This window comes from Aythya marila, assembly GCF_965140915.1.
Source record: "Aythya marila genome assembly, chromosome: 8".
NCBI lineage: Eukaryota > Metazoa > Chordata > Aves > Anseriformes > Anatidae > Aythya > Aythya marila.
In genome coordinates, this window is record NC_139049.1 from 29,906,297 (window position 1) to 29,933,715 (window position 27,419).

Genomic DNA, 27,419 nt, shown 5'->3' on the forward strand with positions numbered 1-27,419 from the left:
TTAACATTTTAATATGTAGCTCTGTGTTTTATTATTCCCTCTAAAATGAGCATGTATACTTTTTGAAAAACTTTTGGTTTGCTTTGGCATGTGATTCATAGAAACATAGCTCTTTCTATCATTCTAACTTAAGTCATATATTTTTACACTAAACATCTTATTACCTTAGTTTTATTATTTCAGAATCAAAGGAGAGCTTGCAAATGTCTATGACTGCAGACCGAAGGAATGTTAATGAATAGTGCCATTGAATTTTCAGGTTTGAGCTTTTCTGATCTTAGAGAATATAACTGTAAGCAAAAATATTATGCAAGCCGAATAAAATTTAAATAAATAAGGACCAGATGTAACTATAGGGGCCTATAAAATGTAATACAAATATTATCCACTTCCTTAAAATAAATCTGTATTTTAGTATGAAAAATTATATTCATATTGATGTTGTGGATTAATCTTTTTTATGAAAGTTGGCAAGTGAACACCATCTCTTGCAAGGGCTTGTTCTTAAATGGGAAACAGACCTTTTGTTTTGACCTTGAGTAGAGAAGTTTTTCAGTATCATGCAATGGTAAAGCATTTTTACATTAACACAGTAATACATTTTTACATTATATAGCCTGTTTTATTACAGTAGTGTTTGGCTTGGGATTTTGGGTGCCTGTTAATGGTTTGTGAACGCTAGCAATTGCAAAATATTTGAGTGTTAGAAGGAGGTACATGCAGCATGATGCATTAGGTAAACTTCTGTAAGAAGTCAAGTGATTTGCTTTGAGTTGGCCTTCGTTTTTTGTTGCTGAACTGTTATCTTTTAGGTTCCATTTAGATCTGCAAATGGAAGATCATAACAGAGCTGTTGTAATTTCCTCTGCCTACAAGGAACCAGCAGCTGGATTTATTTTAACTACTGAAAGATTCTTATATGGGACTAATTCTTCAACGAAGCACATTGTGCAACTAGTTGACTTCTACTTTATCTGTGAACCAGCCTGTAAAAACGAAATGACAATTTTACTACTCCGGACAAAGTATTGTAAAAGTTGAAAAGGAAATAACTAATGATATTTTACTTGCCCTGGGAAAGAGATAAGTCTGTAATCCTGCAGTCAGCAAAAAGCCTCGTAGCTTTATTATCTATACTAAACGTTAATTTAGTGTAACGTTTGTGGCTATGTAGGAAATCTGTTGGAAACGTGTAATATTATCTTAGGAAAACGCAACTTGTCAAGTAAATCCAAAAACAGTTTTTCCTGAATGTTTTTTTTTATATGCAGCTTACTTTTTTGCTTCCTCAGGAAAGTAATTCTCGCAGAAGGCCTCATTTCTTACACCACATACATTATTATGGTAGCGGTAAGATTGCACCTAACTACAGAACAAATTGTGATATAGCCACTTAAAATTCATATCATTCCAACAGTTTGCTGTCTCCTTTCTATCACTGCTTGACCATATAGGTTCCTCAAAACCTGCTCTCTCTGTGTTCTGACCAGGACTTTCAGCATTACCTGTCCATACTGCTCAGAAGAGTCTGTTCAGAGAGGACAGGTACCTCTTTCCCATGTAATGCTCTCCTGGTCTAGGACAAGTGGCTGGCAATGTCTACAGGTCTAGAGAGAGCCTTGTAGCTGTAGGGGACAGGGCTATGGATCTGGTTTCTACTCCCATGACTGTTCTGGTTTTTGTCTGATGTTTACAACTTTAAAACTCACATCTTGGAAAATGCACTTGGGGATTTTGAAACAACTTATTTCCAACAGAGTACTCAGTGTTGTTTTGTGCTGGTGGCTATTGCAGTCCTCCGTGTTCGCCTCACTCCTGTGAAGTGCCTTTGATCCTGCCAAAATAATGGCTGGGTGTTGTAGGCTGAAGTAGCACAGCAAAGATGAACTCAAATTTAATATTAGTTCAGTTAAAGGAATAGTTTGATGTGAATGATCTGCAGTAGCTGTTCACTGCTATGGCAAGAAGCCTCTTTACCAGAATTCAGGCCTTTTTCCTTTCAGATGCAGTCAATACCAGGCGTGTGGGGATTTCTCTGTTCCAGTTATTCTGAAATCCCCCCTCTGGCATGCTCCTACACCTTTTATCAGATGATACAACTTCATCAAAATATCCACAGTGTTTAATGTTGAGCCTTCTTGCTGTCTTGTGCCCATTTAATCCCTCTGCTTCCAGCGTTTGCAAATAACATAGTAGTCTAGGGTTTGATTTTCAGTGGAAAAGGGCACCTGCACGGAAAACTGCTGCTTGTCCTTCTGAAGAACAGCTGCATAGAAGAAAATAAACTGGCTCAGATGCTATAAACTTGCAGCAAATATGTGAGCAGTCCCAGCCTAAAGCCAGACAGCTTGTGAGCCTTTCTCAACACTGTTTATAGTCCTGCAGGCTTTTAAGGTTTGCTTGGTCAGTGATTTTCCTGAATAGGCAGCTGACATCGCCACCTTTCTCCCGAAGGTTCAAGTAAGACAGTGCTATGTGGTCATTGCCTGAGGTGTCTGCCTTAGCGGTTCTTGACATTTAAGATAGAGGGATTAAGCTGTCACTCTTAGCGAATGTAATTCTTAATGGGAGCATTTCTATTTGTGCTCTCTGCTGATGGGTGCGTTGATATGCTTCCCCTGCCGGGTCTCTGAAGTTGTTATAAATCAAGCAGAAAAAATATTCACAGTTGGGGTGGAGTTGAGATCCAATTTCCCGAGAGTTCAGGGCTATTCCCCTCCCTTAAAAGAAAACACAATGTAGATCACACTTAGCATGTTTTACAAGCTGTATTTCCCCTACGTAGATTTAGCTAAGCAGTGGCAGACAGCTTCCCTTCTACTTGGACTGAAGTTTTCTTGGTCAGATGTTCACACCTGTGAGCATGGACTTTGTTTAGCATAGAATTGTGCTGGTTTTATGCCCTAGCTTGTATTCTGCATCCTGCCTTCATGGACATGAGATGTTAAACTTTGCATTAATTCCTGATTAATGGTGCCAGACTGATGGAGCAGTCAAAATATACAAAGATGAAAGCTTTAAGTTTTTTAATGTATCTGTAAACCTTATGATGTGTGTGCTTTCAGCAACAAGATATCTTTCTTTAAATAGCTGTGTTCTTCATATGGTGAGCATTTTTATTTTCCCCTTCTGTGCTGATAGTTTTTGTGGACTGCCATTATCTATACGAAACTAGCAGTGAGAGGAGGTTGTGAGGGATGGGAATGAAAATCTGTCCACAGCCACCATTAATTCACAGCCTGTAGTTGGACATTGACACCACTTTCCCTCCCTCTCTGTTTTATTGATTGACTGTTGGGTGGTTTTTTTTTGAACTATTAAGGACATGACTTCTCAAGATGCTGAGCACAAATCTGAATTTGAAGCTGGTGAGTAGGAGCTGCAGATGTCCAGTAACCGAAACCCATCCTTTAAATAAATGTTCTGTATTGGTTTAGTCGTGATAGATCCCAGGTTGTTTTCTGATGCACTGAGATGAGTGTTACAGCTTAAATCTGTCATTACAGATCGGGGCTTAGTTGTTAGATGGCTGGAATAATACATTAAATCACTTTACTGCATGTTCAAGCTCTTTTTAAAATATAGGTATCAATAAAATATTTAATAATGTCAGTAATTTCTAGTGATTTGTCATGGATGATCAAAACTAATAGGGCCTTACCCAGATCCCACTAGGTTCAATGGAAAAAGATTACTTCTGGGTTAAATTTATATTGAGCCGATGCCAGAAATAACAGAGGTAAGACGTCTTTTGTCACAGTTTATAAGCTAAGGAAGGTAAGACTTATGCTATGGACTATTTTAAAATCTTGAGAGTACATTGCAGGCACATTTCTTCATTCTGCTTTTAATTGATTTGATAAGCCTCTTTCAACTATGCTGCTTCAAAAAAAAAACTCAGAAAACAGTATTTTGGCAGGTCAGATGGATGTTTCCTTCTTCAGAGTAGGCTCAGACTGAACAGGAATGTAACTTTTCATGCCTTATGTATTCTTAGTTCTAGGTCTGGCTTCTAACATGTGCAGGAACTGCAGAGTAGTACTGAATTGTTACCTTTGCAAATCAGTGATGCAGGTTATTCAACTGAAACCACTTGGTAATTCCTGAATCTAAGCCATAAGTATATGTGGTTTTACATTCAGTAATGTGGTACTGGGAGAAGCTGGTAGCTGTTACCAATGGCACATGCAATTTTTTCTTCTGAACCTCTTATTCACCCACTGCCCTCATGTGCCCTACTTGGATGATGCTGTCCTGGCAAGCTGGTCAATATTGTGTGTTATCTTGTTGGTGATTTCTAAATGCCTTCCATTATAAAAGTGTTTAGAAAAGTAAAAGTGAAGCGTGCTATTGAAGTTCTAAAACCAAAGACTCAGCTTTTTCTCAAACTTACCCATGATCAGCCTTAGGTGAAAAAATATACATAAAAATATACATCACTGTCACCGTATTGGCTTCCACCCAGACAAAAGTCTCTTGTGTTGACTAGAGTTACAGGATCAGTTTTAAAACAGCGGTAACAAAAGAGGGGGGAAAAAAAAAAAAAAAGGAAGATCTCAGATGTGTAGCAGAGAAGTTCAGCAGTGCTGAGACGGACGTGAATGTGTTACTTGGTCCCACTGGTAATTGCTGCTCCAGTTATTTCAGGCAAACCCTGTGGTTGCCAACGGTATATTTTTTTAAATCAAACTGTTCTTTTGATTTTCTTAATTACCATGGTACACAGCTCATGGTATTTTGCCTTCATTTATGTAGATTGAAATCTCTCTTTCCCCATCTGGGACGCTTGTATCAGCTGTAATCCATTTGTGATTAAAATCCTTCAGGCTTTTTTCAGTGACTGGTGTACATGTATCAAAGATGAAGCTTATGACAGTGGTGCTGTGCTGCAGCAGCAGCAGCAGAGCGGCTGTAGATACAAGTCCACATCATTAAATAAGGTGTAGTGGGAATGAAAGGGAATAATGCTCTCAGTGTTGTCTTGATCAGAGCGCTAGCTTTAGGGCATCCGCGCTCTCTTTCTGTTCAACATACACCATGTGTGCCGGGGAAGTATCACAAGGCAACATGGGGGAAGCTAACTTGGTGATGAGAGATGTAGTATCTCACAGTGTTTGCAAAACACGAGCGTGCTTTGTTCTGCCACAGCAGCTATTTCCTGCTCCAGGAAGGCCGCGCACAGTGGGCTTGCACCCTGCTCACCTCACAGCCTCCTGTTGCACACACCGCAGAAAGACGCGTGTTCGACTGCTGTGTCAGACTTGACAAAGGGACTTCACAGCCACAGCTTTTTTGTTGGTCGTGTTTGTCTGAGAATGGGTTATCCGATAACCTGAGTAGCTAACCTAATCACAGAGTATTTATCCAGAGCAGTTTTTAAGTTCTTCCTGACATTGGGGATGCCTTTGGAGAGGGCAGCAGCCTGTGCACGGTGCCCATCTCTTTGCGAGTGCTGGTGGTTGTCAGAACCACAGCTGAAGTGCTGTAACAGGATGTTCACCTATTTGTTTCAGGAGGGGAAAAAAAAAAAAAAAAAAAAAAAAAAAAAAAGAACAATGCAAAAGGAAAGCACCAGCAAGAGAACAGTATGTTCTTTGTAATGCTTTTTCTTCAGGGACATCTATTGCTGGCAATAAGATTAAATCACTGAAACCTTCCCTGAAGCTACATCTGCCACTGACTACATTTTCCAACCTCAGTAATAAACTAACATTTGCCATTGTTCGTTTCTTCTGGATTTCATTTCTTACAGATTTAACCAGCACTATTTACCACAAGGCATTCAGCTCTTGCTTAAAGCTGAGTTCTATGCCAAGTCCCTAAAAATATTCATAGCTCCAAAGAATCTGGTTTTAAATAATATCATAAAAAGTAGATGATATTAATACCCCGGTTCACACCGAGTTCAAGTATTGCTGATGCCAATGTATAAAAATGATAGAAGCCCAAGAAGCTCTAGGCGAGCCTACCCTGAAGTGGGGAACAAGATCCTTTTTACCCTATTATTAGCTCTCTGTATTGTGACTGTGGCAGTCATTTTCTTATCAGAAACTCTTAGAAGTGTCTATATATCTATGTGAATGCATTTTCTCCTCATGTGCTGTGCCCTCTTGGTGCAGAGCCATTGATGGGCTGTGGCCTGGTCCGGCACTGCCGGCGCATGGACGGGGCGTTGATGAGGGAACTGACTCAGCCCTCTCTTCCCGCAGGATGCCATCGTGATCCACGAAGTTTATGAAGAAGGGGCAGCAGCCAGAGATGGCAGGCTTTGGGCTGGAGATCAAATCCTTGAGGTAAACGCTTCTCGTCATTGCATGCACTTGCTTGCGTCTTTGTGGTGTAGATTTGTGTCCGGTTCAGCATAGGTTTCCTTCAGCGAAAACAGAGACCCTTTGCAGGAGCTGTACTTGAAGCGGCTTTTCTGCCACTGAGACCATCCTGACAAATTCCCATTTCCTTACATATTCACATAAACTGAAGGGACAAATTGAGAATGTATTAAATTTAATTGAGCACGGCAGTTCTCGAATTACATAGTTCAGCTGTCATGTCCAATAGCTCGGCGTTATTCATCTGTTTAATCTTGTATTCAGAGGTCTTTCGTTCGCTGCGGCCGGAGCTGTGGCATCTGCTCTGCCCGTGCGTGAGGCTCAGGGCAGGACGGCGATGGCGGCCACAAGGCCTCAGGGCCGCCGCCATCCGCAGCCATGAGCGCTGCCGGCTCCCTCAGGCCAGGCCTCCTCACGCACGGCACTGCTTTTAGCGAATAAACGTGGTATTCCTGCAGCAAGGATGGAAGTCGAGGTGGGAAGGGGTTAAGAAAGAAGTGCTGGTCTGCAAATGAAACTTGCGTCAGGCAGCGGGTGCGCAGCTGTTTACAGTGCCTCGCTGTCAGATCAGGACAAATTCCCAGCATGGCCATTAAGGCGTTAGTGTGTAGGGTTAGAAAAATAGTGAGGGGCACTTGGGGAGCTGTCTTTACAGCTCTTGCACAGAAAATGTTTTTTTTAGCGTTAAGGCTGACTGTTATTTTCATTTTATAAATAACTGTGTATTAACAGAGTACGATAATTAGCCAGGGGATAAAAATGGGGAAGGTTAATTAATTCTTCACTGGCCAAACAGGAAAGTGCTAATGTTTGTGTGCCATAATATTGTTATTATTTCAGCTTTTAAAAGCTGTACTAATGAAGCAGAAGGATGACTCTGAATGAGTTTCAGATTGGTGTGATAAAGCACACATAGATGCCATGTCAAGGAAACAATACTGAGGCAGTGTATAAATAAATGACTACAGAGTTAGTACAAAAATAAATACAATTACTGTAGATTAGGCTTAATTATCTTAATGCAAAATCAAGTATGATTATAACTTTGCATATTTAGAAATACAGAGAAATATTTCCATTGCCTTAAAACTTATTATTTTATGTAAGTATACTACCATTTTATTGTTATTCAGCTACAGTCCATGCTGCTTCCTAGCCAGACTTGGAAAACATTTATGCGTTGATATTTGAAGAAAAGGGATTTTTGCCCAACAGAGTATGAGCAAACACCTTACAGGGCATCTCTGTGTCAGATATGGCAAAGTTCAGAGATCAGATTTCAAGTTTTGATAGTTTTTTCAGGTACTTAAGCATTCAATCAGAACTTTTTGTTCGATTTGATAATACTGAAACATTTCCAGGTTACTGTAAGACAAATGTAATCAAATGCTACAGGAGTGGTCTTGTGTGCCATCTATTGGAATAAAGCAAAATAACCATTTAACATGTCCTGCCTCAGCTTCACCATGGCCATTTGCTAATGTTTCTGATTCCTGGTGTCGTTGGCTGGACAGCGTTACCTAGCCAGGGGAGGAGGAATTCGAGCACTGGTACCTGTAAGGAGGAGTAGAGGCATAGGAAGGTTGAAGGGAGCACGTCATGTGTTGTCTAGTTGTAAGGATGTAAGCACTGTTCAAGATTCCAGTATTTAAAAAGAAGGACGGAATACCTACAGAACTTATATGCCCCAATGTTTTGATTGTTTGAGTTTAATCTAGACAGTGGCAGAACGCACACAATCTCATTCAGCAGGAAAGCAGACGCTCAGCCCTCTGGAAATCGGAGCACTAAATTAGAGTGCCAAGAGGTGTCAATTTGACAAATTTGTCCTGTCACACAAGGGTAGGATGTGATGAAAGGATCATTCGCATATGTCATTTGGAAAGAAAACACTGATTATTTCAGGTGAACGGGATCGATTTGCGGAACGCCAACCACGAAGAAGCTATCACTGCGCTGAGACAGACGCCTCAGAAGGTGCAATTGGTTGTTTACAGAGATGAAGCTCATTACAAAGATGAAGAAAATTTAGAGATCTTCCATGTAGATATTCAGAAGAAAACAGGCCGGGGACTAGGGCTCAGCATAGCTGGAAAACGGTAAGAGCTTCTCTTTGATCAGACTGCACTACAAATGGGAAATACTTTGCTTTTCGCCATGTGAACAGCTGTAGCCATTAAATGGAGTATGAAATAAAGGAAAAAGTCCATGAGCAACAAGATTTTGTATCTGAGTATCTTCAAGGATGTCATGGGGTTGCGATCCTTACTTCTCTTAACAGAACAACAGCAGACCTGTGTAATAAAGGCTGCTATTCCCTGGGAAAACTCCCAGCCTGTGGCACTGTGTCCCACTTTGTGCGTGCCCAAGTGAGCACATGCAGAACTGGGGAAAACTCTGGTGGCTTAAACAGAGCTGTGGCTGAGCCCTTCTCTGATTTCAACATGGGAAGAAAACATTCCTATTTCAAAATACGAGGATGAACATGGATTCATCTGTTAGATCTATAGCCTGCTCAGTTTCAAAATGACCAGTTCTGGTGGAAGGTAAGAGGCTGGTAAAGATTTAGACCCAAATCATGTAAGACATGTGAGTGACCATACAACACTACAGACAGTGGTTCTGTGAATAGAGAACAGAATCCAAGATGCTGCGGTAGGTAACAGCTGCTTAATAAAATCTGACTTCTTGCTGATATATTTCTAAACCAGTGATATTAGATCATTCAAACTGGAGCACTGATAGATTTAATCTTTCATTGCTAGAAGAGATTTACAGCACGACACAGGCGAGCACTCATTCAGCACTGGTGGGTACGAATTGTATGGTTCCTCTCCCGCATTGCCAAAAAAAATTTATTTTCCCAATTACAAATCATCATGTCGTTATCCTGACTGCGTATGGTCAGTGAAGTTTCCACAGCAGTTTTTTTTTCTTTTACAAGAGTGGTGATGTTTAACCCAGGTGTTGTGAGCAGATTGCAGGTTGGGTAATTAATATAGCTTATGTAAATTACCCTACAGATGGTAATACAGACTCCAGCCCTCCCTCGGCTGCTTCTGTGCAAAACTTCCTGTACTGTTGCTAACTGCTTGCCTTGTGGGGGTTCCCACCTTTTGAGGCAATCTCCGTTCTGAAGTTGATTTGATGATGGCCAGCGATCAGCCAGTGAAACCTTATGTCCTGCAGGGTGAAGGATCCCAAGCCCGTGCATCTCAGCCCGTACCAGCCCCACAGCGAGCCCTGGTAGCTGGGGCTGGGCACAGAGGGGTCCTGCAGCATGGGAAGGGAGCCTCCTGCCGAGGCTGCAGCTTGGGAATCTGCTCACATGCCCCTCGGCTGCCCGACTGCTGCTTTCCAGTTCTCGCAAGCCTCGCTGCAGGCGGACAGCCACAAAGCTGGATTTTCTGCTGCATAACTCAGTCCAAACTTAAAAGTCTTCTCTGCAAACTTCTCTCCGTTTGGGGCCTCCAGGGTTTTAGAGAAGAAACCAAGCTGAACCTTTAGGGGGAATATAAAAAGTAAAGTAAAAAAATCTGAGGCTGCATAATTCAGATCAGGCACATGAGGGGATGGTTTAACTCCATTTTAGTCTGATCCTTGGCTTTTTTATTTATACAAGTGGTATTTTTCATGAATCTTTATGGATTAAGCAGAACTAACAGAAAAAGGGGAAAGACAGCATTAAACGCAGCAAAACATGCCTCAATTTTAAATTTCAGATTTTTTTTACACTCAAAGAGTTGAATGGGGTATAAAACTTGTTCGTGCTCTTCTCACAGGTTTCTTTTAATGTCTCTTAAATGCAAGTAATCTAAATTGGTCTCCCAAAGAATATTGGATTGTGTAATTAGCCATATGCTTCTTGCATTGTTAGAAATGGAAGTGGAGTGTTTATCTCTGACATTGTTAAAGGAGGAGCTGCAGACCTAGACGGAAGATTAATTCAAGGAGATCAGATTTTGTCTGTTAATGGAGAGGATATGAGAAATGCCTCACAAGAGACTGTTGCCACTATACTTAAGGTGAGTACATAATACATTTAAGATATGGAATTGCAGTTACTGACACTGTGCGAGGTAATTATCCTGAAGTGCTATTTACTCATACACAGGACAGCTCAGACTGATTACAAAGACAGGAATTTCATCTGAAATTACTGCGAGAGATTCATTTAAAATCACTTCATGTGTATTTAGAAGTGGAATGGCATGAAATGAGAAAACAAAGACATGTATAATATTTAGACATTTATTTGAAGATGCAACTGTATATTTCATGAGCTAGAAAAATATTTTGAAACCTGAGAGGCATACAAATGAGAGCTGCCCTGAAGTAAAGTGCCTTTGGCTTTGCTGTACTAACCTGCAACTATAAAACTGCAACTTCAATCCATTTCTGCACAGCTTTTCATCTTGCAGGGGTGGTTGTATACTTTGAAGTTGTGTGGTCTGGGAGAAAATTTGCCTTTTTCCCTTAGAAAGCATGTGGCTGCTGTCTGGGCTTGAGAGGGAGGAGAGGACCCAGGATGCCCCAGCCGCAAATTCCCATTGTCAGCTCCTTCATCAGGGCTGACAACCTGGACCAAGGGTGAAATGAAGGGTGGGAGCGCTGCTGTGGGACCCACGTGTATACAAAACTGTATCTGGAGGCGAGGGCTTTTTCCCTGCCATCACCACCAGTGTTCCTGCATAGGATTCCTTTCTTTCTGGAAAGGGAAGGCTAATTATTTCCTTTTTTTTTTTTTTTTTTAATTTTCCTTTCAGGATTGGTACTTAGCCAAAAGTACCTATTTAAAGATTGGAAATAGGTGATATGAGGGCATAACGTGAAGCTGAGCCCAAATTTGTTAAATTCACCCTTTTCTGTGGCTTTTCCCTCTGAAGTCTGTTTCACGAGTATTGTTTGTGACAGACTTCCGTGGAAGAGTCGGGGGCTTTTTATTTGTTTTAATTGTGTAATTGGCCATCTGCAGTGTGACCTAAGAACCCTTTGCCAGTAGAAACATTCATACTGACTTCAGCAACCAGGATAAACCCCAATCGGGGGACAGGTACTTCTTATACATCCAAATGAAAGTGTTAATATTTTTAGCATTCAGCACATTGTGGTTTTCTTCCTGGGGTTGTGGTGCTGAATATAAACACAGTTCTCTCCAGGAAAGCATGAAATATTATATGTCTACTTAAATGCTGTACATTGTGGTTCTTTTTCCCAAGTGTGCCCAAGGCCTAGTGCATCTCGAGCTTGGGAGGTTGCGAGCTGGATCGTGGCTGTCAGCACGGAAAACATCCCAAAACAGTCAGGTTAGTGACAAATTCATATGTATAAAATGAAGCTGTGAAGGGCAAGGAATGGGAACAGTGCACGAGGCTCAGTTTTTCTATCATTTACTGCTGAGGATGTGGAACAAAACACTTTATCACAATAATTTGCTTTGCTCAACTGCAGAAAAAGCATCGTGCTGAAATGCTGAATAAGTGGAAGAATTGGTTAATGATTTTTTTGTTTGTTAGTGTCTTCCCGAAACGCATCAGAAATATGTAATATCTTTCTCAAATGATGATGCCCAGAAGTTTTTTCGACCTGCAAAAAGCGCTGAATGCATTTGCTGCAGCTGTTTTGTCAATCAAAATGAGTTAATGAAACTGAACTGTATCTTCGCCTATCTTATGGCAGAACCACATGAGAGCTGCTTTGCTCTCAAAGAAAACACAGAGCAATTTCCTGCTTCACTTGCTTTTTACCTGAAGCGAGGACAACAATTCATTTTTCAATCAGTGCAGGGCTTTCCCCCTCTTCTCTCTTCCCCAATCCACTCAGACATTGATACTATTAGTATTAAAGTCTAAGTACAGCAAGGAGGAGAAGCAAGGCTTAAATGACTTAGAAAACTGTTTTTTAATGGATTTTTCCCTCTGAAGACTGACTGTTTTGCCATGATATTGAAGTTTCAAATGTCCCAGAGAGAGACAAGCTGTGGTTCACAGCAGTGGAATTGCTAGGGAGTGTTTTGCCTGCCCTCTGCACCAGGGCAGCTGCTGGGGACATGGGGGACGTTGCCAGCACGCCTCCCTCTCCTCAGCATGCAGAGGCTGAGCACCAGTGGGATCCAGCCCAGCCTCCACAAATGCTAAGAGAAGGGGCTTAGTTTTGGAAATGGTGAGGAGCAATAGGAGACTTAGGTATGTACTTTAAAGCAGGAATGTTTTTAGGGAAAAAAAACAATCCTAGTGATCAGGTTGGTAGGAGAAGAGGCTTGTCCTTGATTTCGTGCATGAACAATCCAAAAGGGTGCCAAAAAATCATAGTCATGTGGCATGATTTCTTAACTTTATGAAGGCCAGCAGTGATCCGGTCTGCTGTCTGTGTGGGTGAAGTGTCAGGAAGGGCTAAGGAGCCCGTAGCCATGTGGGAACAGCTGTGCTAAGCCCAGCTTTAAAAATAATGCCTAAATATTGTTGGAGAAACATCTGCATTCAGGCAAGGAAAAATGAAGCAACAGAGGAACATGATACTGATTGCATTAAGTGAAGACAGCGGTCGTGATTATTACTTTTTGGGTTGTTTTATCAACAGTTAGCATAAGCAAGAGCTCTGTAATCAAAAAGTGATAGTTAAAAATGATTGCATATTGCAATGTAAACTCATAGCTGAAGCAAAATGCCAGAATATTTTTCTAGGTAGAAAATAAAATCAAATGCTAATGATGTCATCTCCCTTTCTAGCATTTTGTAGCCTTTTCAGGAACCTGTTAATTTCTGTGTTTCTTTTAATATGAGAAGTCTTAGCTGCTGCTCTTAATGCAGAGTCATTGGAGAGCCTGCATCTCTCTGCTCCGAAGTGACTTGGTGATTTTGAAAATGGAATAAATGTTTCTCAGCAAAACAGTTCCAAGAGTTATAAAAATCTTGGCAGATAATACGGCAAATCAGCTTGAATGATTTGCACAACTGTGAGCGATGTGTCAGAAGCTGCTGGCCAAGAGCATCCAGAACTTTTGTCCTCACTTGGCTGCTTTTTTTTTTTTTTTTTTTTGGTCTGGTGCATACCTTTAACAGTAGAAACATAAGCCTCGTGGTGCAGGACAGTGATTTCTTTCACGCACATTGCAAATTGTGTTAAGTGACCCATGAATTGGCAACTAGACGTGGAAATTGTGCTCTGCCTGTTGTTCGTCACTGACAGCTGCACACTGGTCAGTTAGGATGAATGCTGCCAGAGCTTTTGATTCGCCGCCTAATGCATTTAGGGGAAGAAAGCTCTGCTGTGCGCCCAGAAGTGTGGAGCAGATCTTTGTTTCGTATAAGCCAGCTTAGTCAAAAAGGTCTGGCTGCAGTGAAACCTGTTGTTCAGACACATTTCCTAAACTGATAACGACGTTTTCTCCGAGGGGGAGCAAGTCTGAAGATAAGGCCAGATACGGAGATAGGGAAAAGCAGTGCTGCAAGGGAGTGGTGCAGAGTTGATAGCGTGCACGAGCAGCTATCTGCCAGCTTGTCCCTCCTGTTGGCAGTAAGACACGGGCGTCCTGTGCTGCATGCACCTCTGTTGTTATTCTGGAAGTGGGGGGGGATCCTGGTTAAATGGTCGTGGGGAAGATGCCCACCAGATTTATCAGCAACCATTATTTCCCCTTGTCCTCAAGCTTGGAGAGAAACTGGGAGTAAGCGATGGAGGAGGTTAATCCTTCGTTATGACCTCTAGAGCAGATCACAGAGTCACAGAGTGGTTGAGGTTGGAAGGGACCTCTGGAGGTCGTATGCCCCCAAAACCCCCAAGAGCCATTCTGTAGTACCACCGAACAACTCTACACATGTGCCCACAACGCAGAGACAGATTGTGGTAGGCTCCATCAGGGGAAATGAAGCTGGAGGTTTCCACTCGTGTGGCTGATGCAGCATTTCCACTCTGATTTCCCAGAGGACAGCTGCGCCCGTATGTCACAGGAGCTGGTTTGAAGTTCACGTTTGGGTTTGACTCTCAGGTTCTCATTTACGTTTAATTTCAGGCGAGCCAACAGAGTGCCCACAGCCACTTCCACCCCACACTCGCTCCAGTCCTCTCTACCTTGCAGAATTTTGTCAGCACGAAAAGGTCTTCAGCAGATGTCTCTCAGAGAAACTCAGGTATTTTCCAGACAGCCGTCAGAATAGCTGCATGTTGCTTGCACTGTTGCTCTTTTTGTACAAAAGAATACTTGAATACTTGAGTCTGGTTTTCCTACACAGCCTCCCAGAAGACGCACCACTGATGTTGTAAGACCCTTAACACTTTCCTGCAGATGACATTGCTTTCATGTCTCATTGTAGAGTAATGGCTCCTCTATTTTAAATGCAGAATTCTTGCACCCTGCTATTCCCCAGCGCCCTTGTTGGAGGCTTAGCACAGGCAAGGTTCTTATAGAATAGTTTTTTTCAGGGAATAAAGCTGCCACCACTTCATTTATATCTGTGTTGCTCTTGAACGTATAAAAGGGTGTTTTGTAAAAAGTCACAATGCCCAGATTGCAATTTGCAGATTTAGCAAGTGCTGAATCTACAACTTGCAGGAACTTGCAGAGAGCCTGCACGTTTGTGTGCTCTGCACTGAGTCAGAAATTTGTAACCTTAGCTTGTGGCTGACCATGGGCAGAAGACGTTTCTTCTGGCTTTTTGCATGCACTGGAGGAGACCTGGCTTTTTGGGCAGCCTTCCTTGCACCGTGTTGATGAAGGGCCCTACAGCTCTAACAGTGCACATCTGTGTGTCCTGGCTCAGTGTCCCCAAGGCTGCGCTTCCCATGGTGTCGGACCTTGCAGCACCTCAGCAGTCCTGCCTTGAGCACTCATAACAGTCAGTGCACAAGCACACACGTGGCAGTAAGATACACTGATATGTATTAACAAGAATCTTCTAAAAGATTCTTAAAACAAGTTAATTAAAGCTGGAACAATTACGGATTATTCCAGCAGAGCCCAGGACCTGACTACTCCATCAGCTCTTAAGCTATTTAGTCCCAGTCAAATGATTCATTTGCAGTGTCCCTTTTTCTTCATTTTTTTGAATGTTTTGAGTACTTTTAAATGTCCTGTGGCTAGATATATGCCAGCCAGACTTCCTGACTGTCTATTATTTACAAATACGGCACAGATTAGAACAGGAAATCAATGGAACCTCAACAGTCTGAGACAAGCCGTGTGCCCTACCCTTTGTGGTGGGGACACTGATTTATGAATAATAAGGCAATCTTTAATTGAGTGCAATGCACAATAGGGCTTTTCTTCAGGCCAGCAGAGTGCTGCTATTCAAGAGATTGTGGTGAGCAGTGGCTGTGCTACAATGGGTGTCACAGTGGCATCCGTCAGGCAGAATGATTGCATCCGTATTCATCTCCTGGTGAAACAGCAATCCTGTCCTCCTCACGTGAGCAGTGCTGCCTGATTTGGCACAGGAAGGGCTGTGCTTCTGCTTGGTGATAACTCTGACTAGGCAGCAAGGGACCATTGTCACCTGACAGTGTTATCTCTTAATTATATTATCTCTTAATTACAGAAGCTAATTGTTTGTTTCTTTATTAGTAGGAGCAGATACGGGCCCAAGGACTGTGGAGATAACAAGGGTCAGTGAGTTATTTTCTATCATTTCAAAAAGCTGACACCTTTGACTGAAGTTGTTAATTTTTGTAGTGTTCCTCAGAATTAAACTGCATTTTGTTTGCAGTAGGTTGTCGAATGTATGTCTGTGTAACGGGACCTGTATGTGCATGTCAAACGTAGCTATTTTCACCATATTGCATAAATCAGACGGGTCTGGTATTGCTGTACCCTAAACATTGACCTCTGTAAGCAGGCCCCAGTTAAAAATGTGTTTTTGTTTTGTTTTGTTTTTTTCTTTTAGGGACCAAATGATGCACTTGGTATCAGTATAGCAGGAGGGAAGGGGAGTCCTTTGGGAGATATTCCCATCTTCATTGCTATGATTCAAGCCAGTGGTGTGGCTGCACGTACCCAAAGACTCAGAGTGAGTAGAGGGCTCTTCTCAATACCTTCTAGTTCATCTGTTTTGTCTCAGAGAAGGAGCCTCAGGTGCTTCTGCATGTGTCCTCACTTTGATAAAGTCTCATAGGCTACTCTGTCTCTTTTTAAAAACAAACACAAAAAAGCTCTGCCCCTCTCTTCCCCTTTTGATTATATTGCATCTGGGGATAATTGTGATTGCCTACGTGGCAAAGATACGTTAAGAGAACGTAAATACATTTGCAGTAGTCTTTGAATGTGTTTGAGCAAAAATAAATAAGCTGGAAGATCTACAGCATATGTTCATCCAGACCCAGGGAGGACAGCAACAAGCTCTCTGGAAGCAGCAGATGCTCTGGAGACTTCAGATTGGGCATTGTTTTGGAGCTCAAACAAGACAAACAACATCAGAAGTTAGTTGTTTGATCTCAAAGGCCTGATAAAGGAATGCAAAAATAAAATGCTTATATCAGATACACAGGATATGCGGGTATTTCTAGGAATGACCACGGTGATCATTTACCAAGTTTGGAGAGCATTTCAGGGAATCATTAATATTGAAGAGAACTTAGTATGCAGTTGCATAGGAAAACTTTGGCCCCTGAGGTTCAGTAGCAAACAGTGCTATATCCATGCTGTGTCTCCAGTAGAAATACACAATAGTGTTAAGTGCCAGGGTCAAAATCATTTTTTTTGTGTAAAGAGAAGTGCCTGCTTTCCTATCATGCTTTCATCATGTGCCTACATAATCTATAAGAAAAGAATTTGTCTGCACAAATGGCCACAAATAAATCCTTTTTGGATGGGAGAACAGCAGTCACTCTCACCCTCTCTGTTTGCAAATGGAAACAATAAAATACAACCCACCTTTGTTTCTCTAATTGCATTGTTATTTTTAAAAAAATTGTATTGTACTTGCTCTGAAGAATGGGAAATGATCACTAGCAATGTAGAATTCTCACAAAAGCGATCCTGCAAAAGAGAAGCATGACTGTGCAGTGCCAAGTTCATGAGGAATTTTAAGCATTCTTAATTTTAATTTTCCTTAATGCTAGTAATTTTCCATTACTGTTGTACTTTTAGGTTGGAGATCGGATTGTCAGTATTAATGGGCAACCTTTGGATGGGCTGTCTCATGCAGATGCTGTTAATCTACTAAAGAATGCTTATGGGAGCATTATCCTGCAGGTATGGTGATAAATTGAACATGCAGCTGCATGAGGGTAGATAAATGGCATTCAGGAAAAAAAAAAAAACCACTAAGCATCACTGGCACAAGGCATCACAGAATTGCAGGGTGCTTGCTGATGGGAATTACACGGAATGAAAGCAAGAAATAATTTTCATTCAAAAATTATTTATTGCCACTCATACAGGCTGTGAGCATGATTATATAAAAGCGTAACAAAGAGAACAAAGTAACTTGTTGCTACACATGATAAATCAACAAGCTTCCAAGGTTTTTTTCATCTGAAGTTAGCAGGAACAAGAAATTGTGTGTGTGTATGTGTGCGTGCATGCCACTAGACTGTGACCAAACTGTCCACAGTGTTAATTTCCTTGCTCTTGAAAGGGGGAGAAGGAAGAATATTAGCAGCACTTAGTAAGAATGATAGCATCATCATCAAGACAGTGCTGTCTAGAATTAATTACTCTACAGGTAATGAATAATAACACTCAAGAGAGAAGAAAGAGTTTATCACTGCCACATTTATATGAAAGGAAGACGTGTTCTACCACTTTGGTTCTAATTGCTGCTTGCTAGTATATCCGTCTTTAGTTTATTTTTATGTTTACATGAAGAAATGGGAAAAATACTCACCAGAGAGAATTCAAAATACTGCTCATTTGCAGAATTATTGTAACAATTGGAAAATAAGCTTAAGACGTACCACTAAAATCTAATCTAATTTTATCATCAACATATTGGACTTGAACACATCTTGAGAAATTTTTGCAGGCTTCTTACTTTCATTACAACTTAAATGTTACTATAAAAAAAAGGCAAAAATGCGAGAGAAGGGGGAAAAAAAAGAAGAAAAGGAATGATAATAAACTTACTTTTAGACCCGTTTATTCTTTGTTTTGTCTGTCCATGAACTGCTGACCCCCTAAGTGATGAGCCAGTTCCAGAGCAGATGGTGTATTTGTGTAGTTCCATTGAAGTCAGAGGAACTACACAGATACACACCAGCTGAGGATTTTCTGTTAAATTATAGTTATCATATTGTTACTAACGTTGAGTAATTTCACTTTTCATGTCAACAGTATTCCCTGAATAGAAAATGAAAGCTTGCTGCAGAACCCCAAATTGCTAATCTTGAAAGCTGTAATACAGCGTATCCCACCTCATCATGCATTTAAAAATATTCCTGATGAAGCACACTGTCAGTTGTTCGCTCACATAAACAAAGAGGTTGTTCTAGAAATGTCTTCGCTTTTTGTCACTTGACAGTTTTTCTTCCACATTTTCGCTGTCTGGCTCAAAACGTGTTGAATACTTTTACAGATGATGCAGGGTTTTCTGATCGAAGGGAGTCTTATTTTCCCCTGTTGAGAATCAGCTCTGGCAGGCTGTGTTTTCATCTAGCAGCAGGGAGGTAGCGGAGCAGCCCCGCCGTCAGCGCGGCGATACGGTCAGGTTACAGGCTAACTGCAGGTACTTCTCAATCACCGGGCTGCTTTTTTATTAAAACAATCTAACTGAAATAATCCTATCGCTGCGATAATCATGACTGATGTGTCATTAAGTAATTCTGTTTATTATCGGGTTAGACCACTTCATGGCAAACTGCTCTGAAAGGTCAGATAATTGCGTTCAGTGGTGTGGAAAGGCTTATTATCAGTACGTCCTGGGAAGGATGGTAAAGGAGTTTGCAAATGCTGTTTGCAAATGGGAGATTAGGGTCTCAGGGGAACAATCATCCCTTCCGGCTGTTTTGATGCTTTGGTTTAATTTAATTTCTTTTCTGCAGGTGTAGTAATGAGATAAGGAGAAGCTTTTTTACAAGGTTGTTGAACTCTGATACATTCTTACTGCCAACTGAAGATTTTTGAATACAGATTTATTTTACTCTATTTTATTTAACAAAATGTGACAAATACTGGCTGGCACTCTTTCCCCTTCTGCAATGGGAAGGAAAACTTAACGGTGCCTTTGCTCTCGGAGCCAGGTGCAGCTGCCTCTTCTGTGGCCCCTTTCATTAAGGGCATCTGGGATCCTTAGTCCTGGGATGGGAAATTTGCACTAGAACTAAGCTTTTTTCCTAGAAAATGCTACCACCCTCTTGGTTCCAAATGATTAGAGAGAGGGGAATACTGTCATGGCAGAATTGTGAACGTTCATTTAAAATGGGGGATTTATATAATGGATTTTTTTTTTTTTTTTAATTTCAGAAAGGTATGTTTCCCTTAAGCCATGTTCCCAGCGAGGAGTGGAAAAAGTCCCTGTTAATTTTGATAAAATAAGGCCACAAATAGCTAGAGAAACTACTGAAAATGAACTTGCTGGGTACTCGTCACTGTCTCTGAACCAAAGCCCTGCACAATAAGCATCAAGCAGAGATAAGCATCTCATCAGAGTTAGGGATAACCACTGCACGTAGCTGTTAGGAATTGTGTGTTTAGCTGTGAATTCTTAAAATCAAAACACTTCTAAGTGGCTTCCTCAAATGTTTTCCAGAAAAACAACAGAAAACTAGCATACAGTGAAAGCCAAAATCTAGAGTGGGCCTCGACACTGTGTCTTTAATGATCCCCATCAGGCCTGCATCCTGCGAGCTATTCCCTGGGAGACCAGCTCTGGGACCAGCAGACACAAACTTTGGAGTTCAAGGCACCTCTTTCTCAGTGCATCTCCACCTGGTTCCTATGAAACGTCAACATGGTTGTTTTAAAAAGCCTGAGCAAGCTTGCTGCCTCATATCCCATCTAATGTTGTTAGCTCTATTAATTAGTGTGTCGTGGTAATTCCTGCTGATTTCAGAATGAGGCAGGGCCATAACTGGGCAGCTTTCAGAATCGTGTTTGTTGCGTTTAGTTGAAATGCTGGAGAAACTGCAGAGAAACTGAAACCAAGGATTCATTTCTCCCCCACTCTGCAAACAAATTAATCTGAGGTGTTTCAGGACCTTTGCCTGATAGAGAGCTCCAGAGCAAAGTTTTAACCCCAGAAAAAGGTGGCTATCCATGATTTTTAACACAGTTATTTGAAAGTATTGCATTAGTAGGAAATTTAAGAAAGTAGGGCTTGTATTTGAAATTTGATTGAAAAACACAAGATGTCTCTGGTACTAAGAGAGCACACACAGCATTTCATTGCCTCCTTTCTGCTTAGGTTGTGGCTGATACCAACATCAGTGCTATTGCGACCCAGCTGGAGAGCATGTCTGCGGGATGCAACCTCAACTCTTCTTCTGAGCATGCTTCTGAAGATCCTGAGTAAGTTTGTAACAGTCTGCATAAGTGAGATGGATTTCTGTGCCTCATACAAGGGAAAAGCCAGGGTGGCGAAGGAGGTCTCTTCCCATTGCTTTTCTCTCTAATTTTCCATCACCTTTAAAATGGTAACTGTGATGTTCTCCAAGCTGATTACGCACCTTTGTCCATCTTTACCTGATGACGGAAATTGGCTAAGTAAGGACACAAAACGTGTTTCCAAACACTTGCCTTATCTTGTCCTTTCTGATGGTTATGCTGACGTGGTAGTTCTGCATTTGTCTGCTGGCCTCTGTGCCTCAGAGGAGTTCTGGTTATAGCAATTCAAAATCATTTGTCATCGGCAGACCAAGACAAGAGATATTTAAAAAAATGGTACTGGAGACAAATCTTTCAAAACATGTCCAAGAACTTTGTCTTTTTTTAGCTTTACAGTTCTTAAAAAGTCTCACTGAATTTTTTCTACCTATAGCACTTCTGTATGGTGATAGAAGTTAGAGACCAAGCCCTCCCATGGCCACGCATCATTACCCATCACGTGCTTTTTAGGGTGGCTCATAGCATTCCAGTTACCATTTTGAAATTCATTTCATTTTCATTTTGGTTTATTAGCTTCATTATGTTCTTCATTTTCATTCTTTGATTCATTATATTTACTTTAAGAAGCTGAGATGCAAGTTGCTGCCCTACCTCGGGGGATTTTGAGTATAAAACTTCAGCTATTTATCCTGCATTCACTAGTTGTACAATGTGAGGAACTGTTTTTATTGCTGCTCTCAAAGGAGAATTGCTTATTTCACAAAAAGATCTGTATTCTCATTTTATATCAAAATAGTAAGGAAATTTAAATTTGAAAATAGGAAGCAGAATTAGGTAGGCGCATGCATTCAGTCTGTCCTAAAGAAATGGCTAGGTACAAGTCTTCATGAGCTGCGCCTTTAATGAGGCAGATGCCAAACAGAATTTGCCCATAATGGTTCTTCCTAAATATGTAGAGATTACTTTTTCATATTTGAGGTAGATAGATAGACAGAGCAGTCTGGACTCCACCAAAAACCTTGCGATGCAGACATTAACAGCCACTGCAGGGTCTAAGCAAGGTGCTGAGTGAGGGGCTCTCTGGAATCAGCCCCTGGGGTTACGAGGCACAGGGATGGAGTGCGATGAAAGTTCTCAGAAATCACCCAAAGAGCTTGCAGTAGAGCTGAGACTACAAACACGAGTGTTACCGGCTGCAGCCTCATCCCAGTGAAATCATAAAATCAAATGACTCTGTGAGGAAGCTGCTGCAGTCGCCACTTTCCCAGAGTGAAGATGACAGCCAGGCTGGTAAGAAAGCAAAATTTCCTTTATGTATGCACAGCTACTGCAGATTAGAGAAGCAGCACTCCTGCATGAGAGAGAAGTGCTCTTGGTGAGCTCTTTAATTTTCAAGTATTTTTTAAGGGAGGAGCTGAAGCCTGCGGAACAGCTTGCGAGCTCAGGGCTGTGCAGGAGTGTGTCTGAGCCCAAGGCCGAGAATCCTGCTTGGTGACTGTGTGGAAAACTTGTTGGTAGATAAATATCTCTGTAAGTTTTCCTTCTGCGGAAAGTCCCCAGAGACAGCTGTTGTTATTCTAAGTGATATTTATTGTGTTTTCAGAGCACCTCAGCCTAAGATTATTACTTTGGAGAAAGGCTCTGATGGACTGGGATTTAGTATTGTAGGGGGGTATGGAAGTCCCCATGGAGACCTGCCCATTTATGTCAAGACTATATTTGCCAAGGTATCTCTTTTTGTTTTGTTTTCTCCCTTTTTCTTTATTATCTTTACAAATAAACGTAAGATTTGGCTTGGGTAATATATATGGAGTTGAAAGCAAAATGTACTGTCTAGGTACACTGATGTGAGTGGCCCCAGAACACACAGCTGGCTTCTCAGTTTATATTTCACGTTGCTGCTGGCTGAAACAAGACACTTCATCTCAGCAAAATTGGTCTGTGTACTTTGGAAACTTGGGTTTATACGTTAAAATATTTACAGAGCAGTTTTCTATCTGCAAATCTCGGTGCCTTCCAAGCAGTGTGGAGGCATCGTTTTCCTGCTGTCCACGAGAGGAGGCAGTTGCAGAGATGTCGTGTCCTGGAGCTTCAGCTGCAAAGCCCTGTGCTCAGGTGGTCAGCTCAGTGAGAAGTACGCCATACCACGTGGCTCAATGATGAATTGGCTTCCACATCAGTCCTGGCTTTAGTTATTCTCCCCTGCTTCCAACTTTGCTCTCAAGCCCTCCGTGAGCGCTCCCCTCTCTGCTTGTTTGCTGCCTGAGCTGCTCGCGGTGTGGCTGCCGCAGCTGGTCCTGGCCCTGAACATCAGGGGAGGGCTGCCAGGTACAGCAGTGGCTCCAGCCACCAAGGAACCTGTACTTTGCAGCCTTGTCTCGAGGCAAATTGCCCCAAAATGGCCACAGGTGTGGAGGGTGAGATGCCCCCTTCCTCCCCTCATCCTGCTGCTGTGAATGCTCTCTGCATGTGCCAGCAACATCCTCTCATGGAGCCACGACTGATGTAATTCTGGAAACTGGGGGGAGAAAGCAGTGGGAATTAGGGATAGTTTACATAAAGGGACTTCTCAGTCAGTCACTCAAAATTGTTTGTCCTGTGCCCACTTGCTGTCAGTTGTGCCAGCGTTTCTGAAAGGGTAGGTGATATTAAAAAATAAAATTAAATTAAACCTTCAACCTTGTGTTGAGGTTCAAACCACAGATATCTGGTCTTCTCACAACTTGCACTTATGAGAAGATTCTGTGCCTTTAAATGGATGCTCAGATTTACAGGCTCACAGAGGTGAGCACAGCTGAGAAACCCCCAAATCACAGCTGGGAAACACCACAGCCACTGATGGGGCCGTGGGACAGAGCCAGACACCACGAGCCAGCCTCTGGGCAGGGCAGGGGCTCAGGATTTGGGCAAAAGAGCTGAGTTCAGAGCTGAGAAGGAGAACAGCCACTTCTAAAGCTCTGTGCGAGCTTCCCAGGACTTTCAGTTGAGCCCAGCTCTGTCTGGGGCTCGGGGCAGTGCCCAGGCTGTTGTCTCGCACGAGCTCTGCATCTCCCTTCCCACATTTTAACCCATTTCTCAGCTCAACACTGACATACTGCTTTAACAAGTGTCTGCATGATCATAAAGGACAGAACCAATCTTTACACTGCATTGTATCCAGGGACTGAGCTGATTCCCCTTTTCCCCGGGGTGTAATTCCCCCCTGTGCTGCCCCAGAGCAGCAGGGGCTGGGTAAGCAGTGTCAGCAGAGGGCAATGCCCAAGCCTTCCCACAGATTTGGGCACTGCACAACAACTCTCTCCTTTTTCTGTGTCCCCCACCCACGCTGGGATTTCCAGCGCCGCATCCCTCCTCATTTCATCCATCAGCATCAGGAGAGGCGGGAGGGCTCGGTGCTACCAGCCACTAACGTTTCCTTTTGCCATTTGCAGGGAGCAGCTGCGGACGATGGCAGACTGAAGCGTGGCGATCAGATTTTAGCGGTTAATGGGGAGGCTTTGGAAGGTGTTACTCATGAGCAAGCTGTAGCTATTCTGAAGCGCCAGAAAGGAACTGTGACATTAACGGTGTTATCATGAATGTCATTGCGCTCGCAGAGATAAATACAATTATTTTAGAACATCAGTAGAGCTATAATAATACCGTTCAGCCCTGAGCCGGATGTAAAGCAAACTCTGGCGAAAATTAATCAGTATTCACCCCATTGCCAGAATGGGTAGTGTGCATCTTGAGCTTCATTTAGCCTTCCCCATCGATCAACGTTTTCCCCACCCTCCCTTACTTCTGGTGGCTTTTAAGTTTCCCCTGGACAAGTCTAATTAAGAAACTTCAAAGAATAACATCAGTTTTACGTTCTGCTTCAGTTTATCCCCACCGGTCTGAACCCAGATACAACTGCTGAACCTGGGCTCTGTTCGCACACAAAAGAGAATTTAGATCATCAGCTGATCTCATCTGATGAGCAGAAATAAACGCTGAGTGACTTGTCATCTCACTCATGATTTACTTATGCTAATTGTCCTTTCAAGTATGCCAGAAAACATTAGCAATGTAATTAAATTACCACTGTTCCAAATGATGAAATATCAAATTCTCCTCTGGGAAATTATTTGTGCTCGGCACAGTAAGTCTGATAGTCAAATGTGAACTTCTCATGTTTATCTCTTTGGGTAGGTCTATGGAAGTTAGTCAGAGGTAATTACTGTGATGTGTCAATTTGCAGCCTTTAGCATGAAAAATAAACTAGGGGAGAGGCGATTTTTATTTTTTTTTTTTTTTAGGCTTTTAAAACATTTGAGCCTTTTCAGATATTTAAGCAGCATGAACAACAACGTATCTCGTTCTAATTATATTTTTAAAGGAGAAATGTGCTGATACACGCCAGGCATGTTGCATACAAAGACAGTTGTTGTTGTGCCAAGTTGCAGCATAATTGTTCATCCTGAAACTTTAATGAAGACAAAAGTTTGCTTAGGCAACGTGATCCAGTAATTCTAGTAATGATGGCGAGCTGCCCCTCTGCACATTGTCTTTAAGGCTAGATGAAGTTAATCCAAACCAGCAAACCATTTCCAGGAGGCTCCTCGGGAACAGATAGCACAGGAAGAGGCTGTCATGGATCACAGAGGATGGCTCCCTCCTGGGGGTGCCGGAGCTCAGGTTTGGGTATTACCACGTAACACCGGGCAGCCGTGAGCTCCCCTGGGCACAGCACGCTGCAGGGCTTCCCAGCCTTGCCCCCCAGGTGCAGTCGAAGCCCCTGACGTCTTTGCTTTGACCTCAGCCAGGAGAGAGGGCTCTGAATCCTCCAGGAGCCCTCCCGGGGCCCTCTGAGCGCTGGAGGTGGGGTGCAGCAGCCTTCAGATGAAATTCGGTGACTGGGTTACGTGCCGCAGCCCTTCCTGCAGCGATTAGACGGCTGCGGCCTTGGCGATTTAGAAAATGAGTTTGGCAGGCGGATGGATGGCAGTGCCAGCCATTGTGGTTTAATCTGCCCGTGTGGAGGAACAGCGGGGCTTGGGAGGAGGCGGCCCAGTCTGATGCGGGCTATTTGGTGTAATTTATAATGATGATGTAGCTGGGAGAAATGAAAAAAAGGAGGGGCGGGAGGGATCAAAACTGGCTGTTTGATGTGAAAAATCCTTAGAAATAAATGGAAGGAGAATTCGGAAGCTGTGCTGTAATAACAGAGTAGCCCAGGCTTAGCATTAGAAGCGCAGTTGGTGCGCGCGCTGTAGCTGGGTGGCTCCTCCCTGGTTTTGTGGAAAGCACACACTGACGCGGGATGAACCACGAGGAAATAAGCAAGCTGCGATTCGCCCTCACTGCAGAGGTTTTCCTTAGTTCATTTAAAAGTTTTCCTTTGGAAATCACAAAGTGCATTTAGCCTGCTGGGGCAGTCAGTGGGTGTGGTGTTAATGGTATCGAGCCGAGGAATTCGTAGCAGGCTGCTCTGGGTCGCAGAAGCGTCCGAGGCACGCAGAGGTTGAGGCAGGCAGATGAGATGGGAAGAGGTGTCCTCAGAAACAGCATGTGGAGTTTCTGAACAAAACGTAATGATTCCTCCGATCGTTTTTATAGCCGTTGCATTCCTACCTTAAGATGTTGCTGCGTTTAATCGATGAAGTTTTACATGGCTATTTGTTAGCCTGTTATGCACATCCTGCTCATACTGCACATAACGAATAGGATTTATGGGCTGGGATATTTTGCACTTCTCATTGCTCAGAATGAGATAACATTTTCTGCTTCTTGTAATTTGCACTTTGTGTCTTGAATATATTACTGCCAAAAATCATATTGCAACTAATTGATAAACCAGTGACCATGCGGAGAAGCGTGTGCTGTTGTACAGGACCAAGTTAGATAATTAAATTTGCATTACGCTTGTCTGGGTTGAGGTGTTCTGGTTTGTTTAAAACTTTATTTCTGTGCAAGGGAAAAGCAATTAGACCTCCTGATTGTATGTTTACATATATCACTGAAATAAGACATTTTATGACTTCAAAGATTCTAAATAAATCTCGGTTACCTAAGTAGCTGTGCATTATTTATTTTTTCTTAATCATTGCAGAATTGTATTGCATGAGATGTCTTTGTTTGCTCGTTATTGCCTTCCTCGGGGAGCAGGAGCTGCTGCAGCTGCAAGGAGCGACCAGAGGCAGCAGTGCCAGCCGGGGGCTCCTCGCTCCGGAGCGAGACCCGCACGGGGAGGGAGCCCCCCTGTGCGTGTCTGTGCTCCGTCAGAGGGCTGCTGCTGCCTTGCAGGTGGTAAAGGCTTTGAATAAGGAGAACTTCACAAAAGGTGGCTCACGTGAAAGAGCAAGGGTCCAGTGTGCAGGCAGCAAAACTGGGGGGGAGGAGAGGGGGGTGAAGGCAAAGGCCCAGAGCGACTGGGTTGTGACAGGAGGGCTCAGACTCCACGAGAAGGGTGCCTGCAGCAGGAACATCTCTGCTATGGGTGTGCTCGCAGCCTTTTGGAGGTGCTACAACACTGCTCGAACTCATCTGTGCTGGTGGTATGCTCTCCTGCCTTGGTCTGAGGACTCCCTTGGCAGAGCCTCTTCTTTTAGCAGGTTCAGTCCCTCCTTTATCAGCATCAAGCACACCCTTAACAG

General features: G+C 42.6%; 1 protein-coding gene across 4 annotated transcripts in view; it reads left to right on the forward strand.

Annotated features, from left to right (window-relative positions):
* PATJ (PATJ crumbs cell polarity complex component) overlaps positions 1–26,864 on the forward strand; it is a 145,957-nt gene extending 119,093 nt beyond the window's left edge. Inside the window, exons 36-46 of one of the 4 annotated variants that reach the window (XM_082766432.1) lie at positions 6,210–6,293; positions 8,235–8,428; positions 10,207–10,354; positions 11,549–11,635; positions 14,341–14,458; positions 15,892–15,929; positions 16,208–16,330; positions 17,410–17,514; positions 20,663–20,766; positions 22,406–22,529; positions 24,234–26,864. In XM_082766432.1, the coding sequence (XP_082622558.1) occupies positions 6,210–6,293; positions 8,235–8,428; positions 10,207–10,354; positions 11,549–11,635; positions 14,341–14,458; positions 15,892–15,929; positions 16,208–16,330; positions 17,410–17,514; positions 20,663–20,766; positions 22,406–22,529; positions 24,234–24,380 (1,272 nt within the window). In that variant the 3' untranslated portion in view covers positions 24,381–26,864. Of the gene's footprint in view, positions 1–6,209; positions 6,294–8,234; positions 8,429–10,206; positions 10,355–11,548; positions 11,636–14,340; positions 14,459–15,888; positions 15,930–16,207; positions 16,331–17,409; positions 17,515–20,662; positions 20,767–22,405; positions 22,530–24,233 lie in introns of all 4 variants that reach the window. The other 3 variants (XM_082766433.1, XM_082766431.1, XM_082766434.1) reach the window with 3 other exon arrangements.
* The last annotated feature ends 555 nt before the right edge of the window (positions 26,865–27,419 follow it).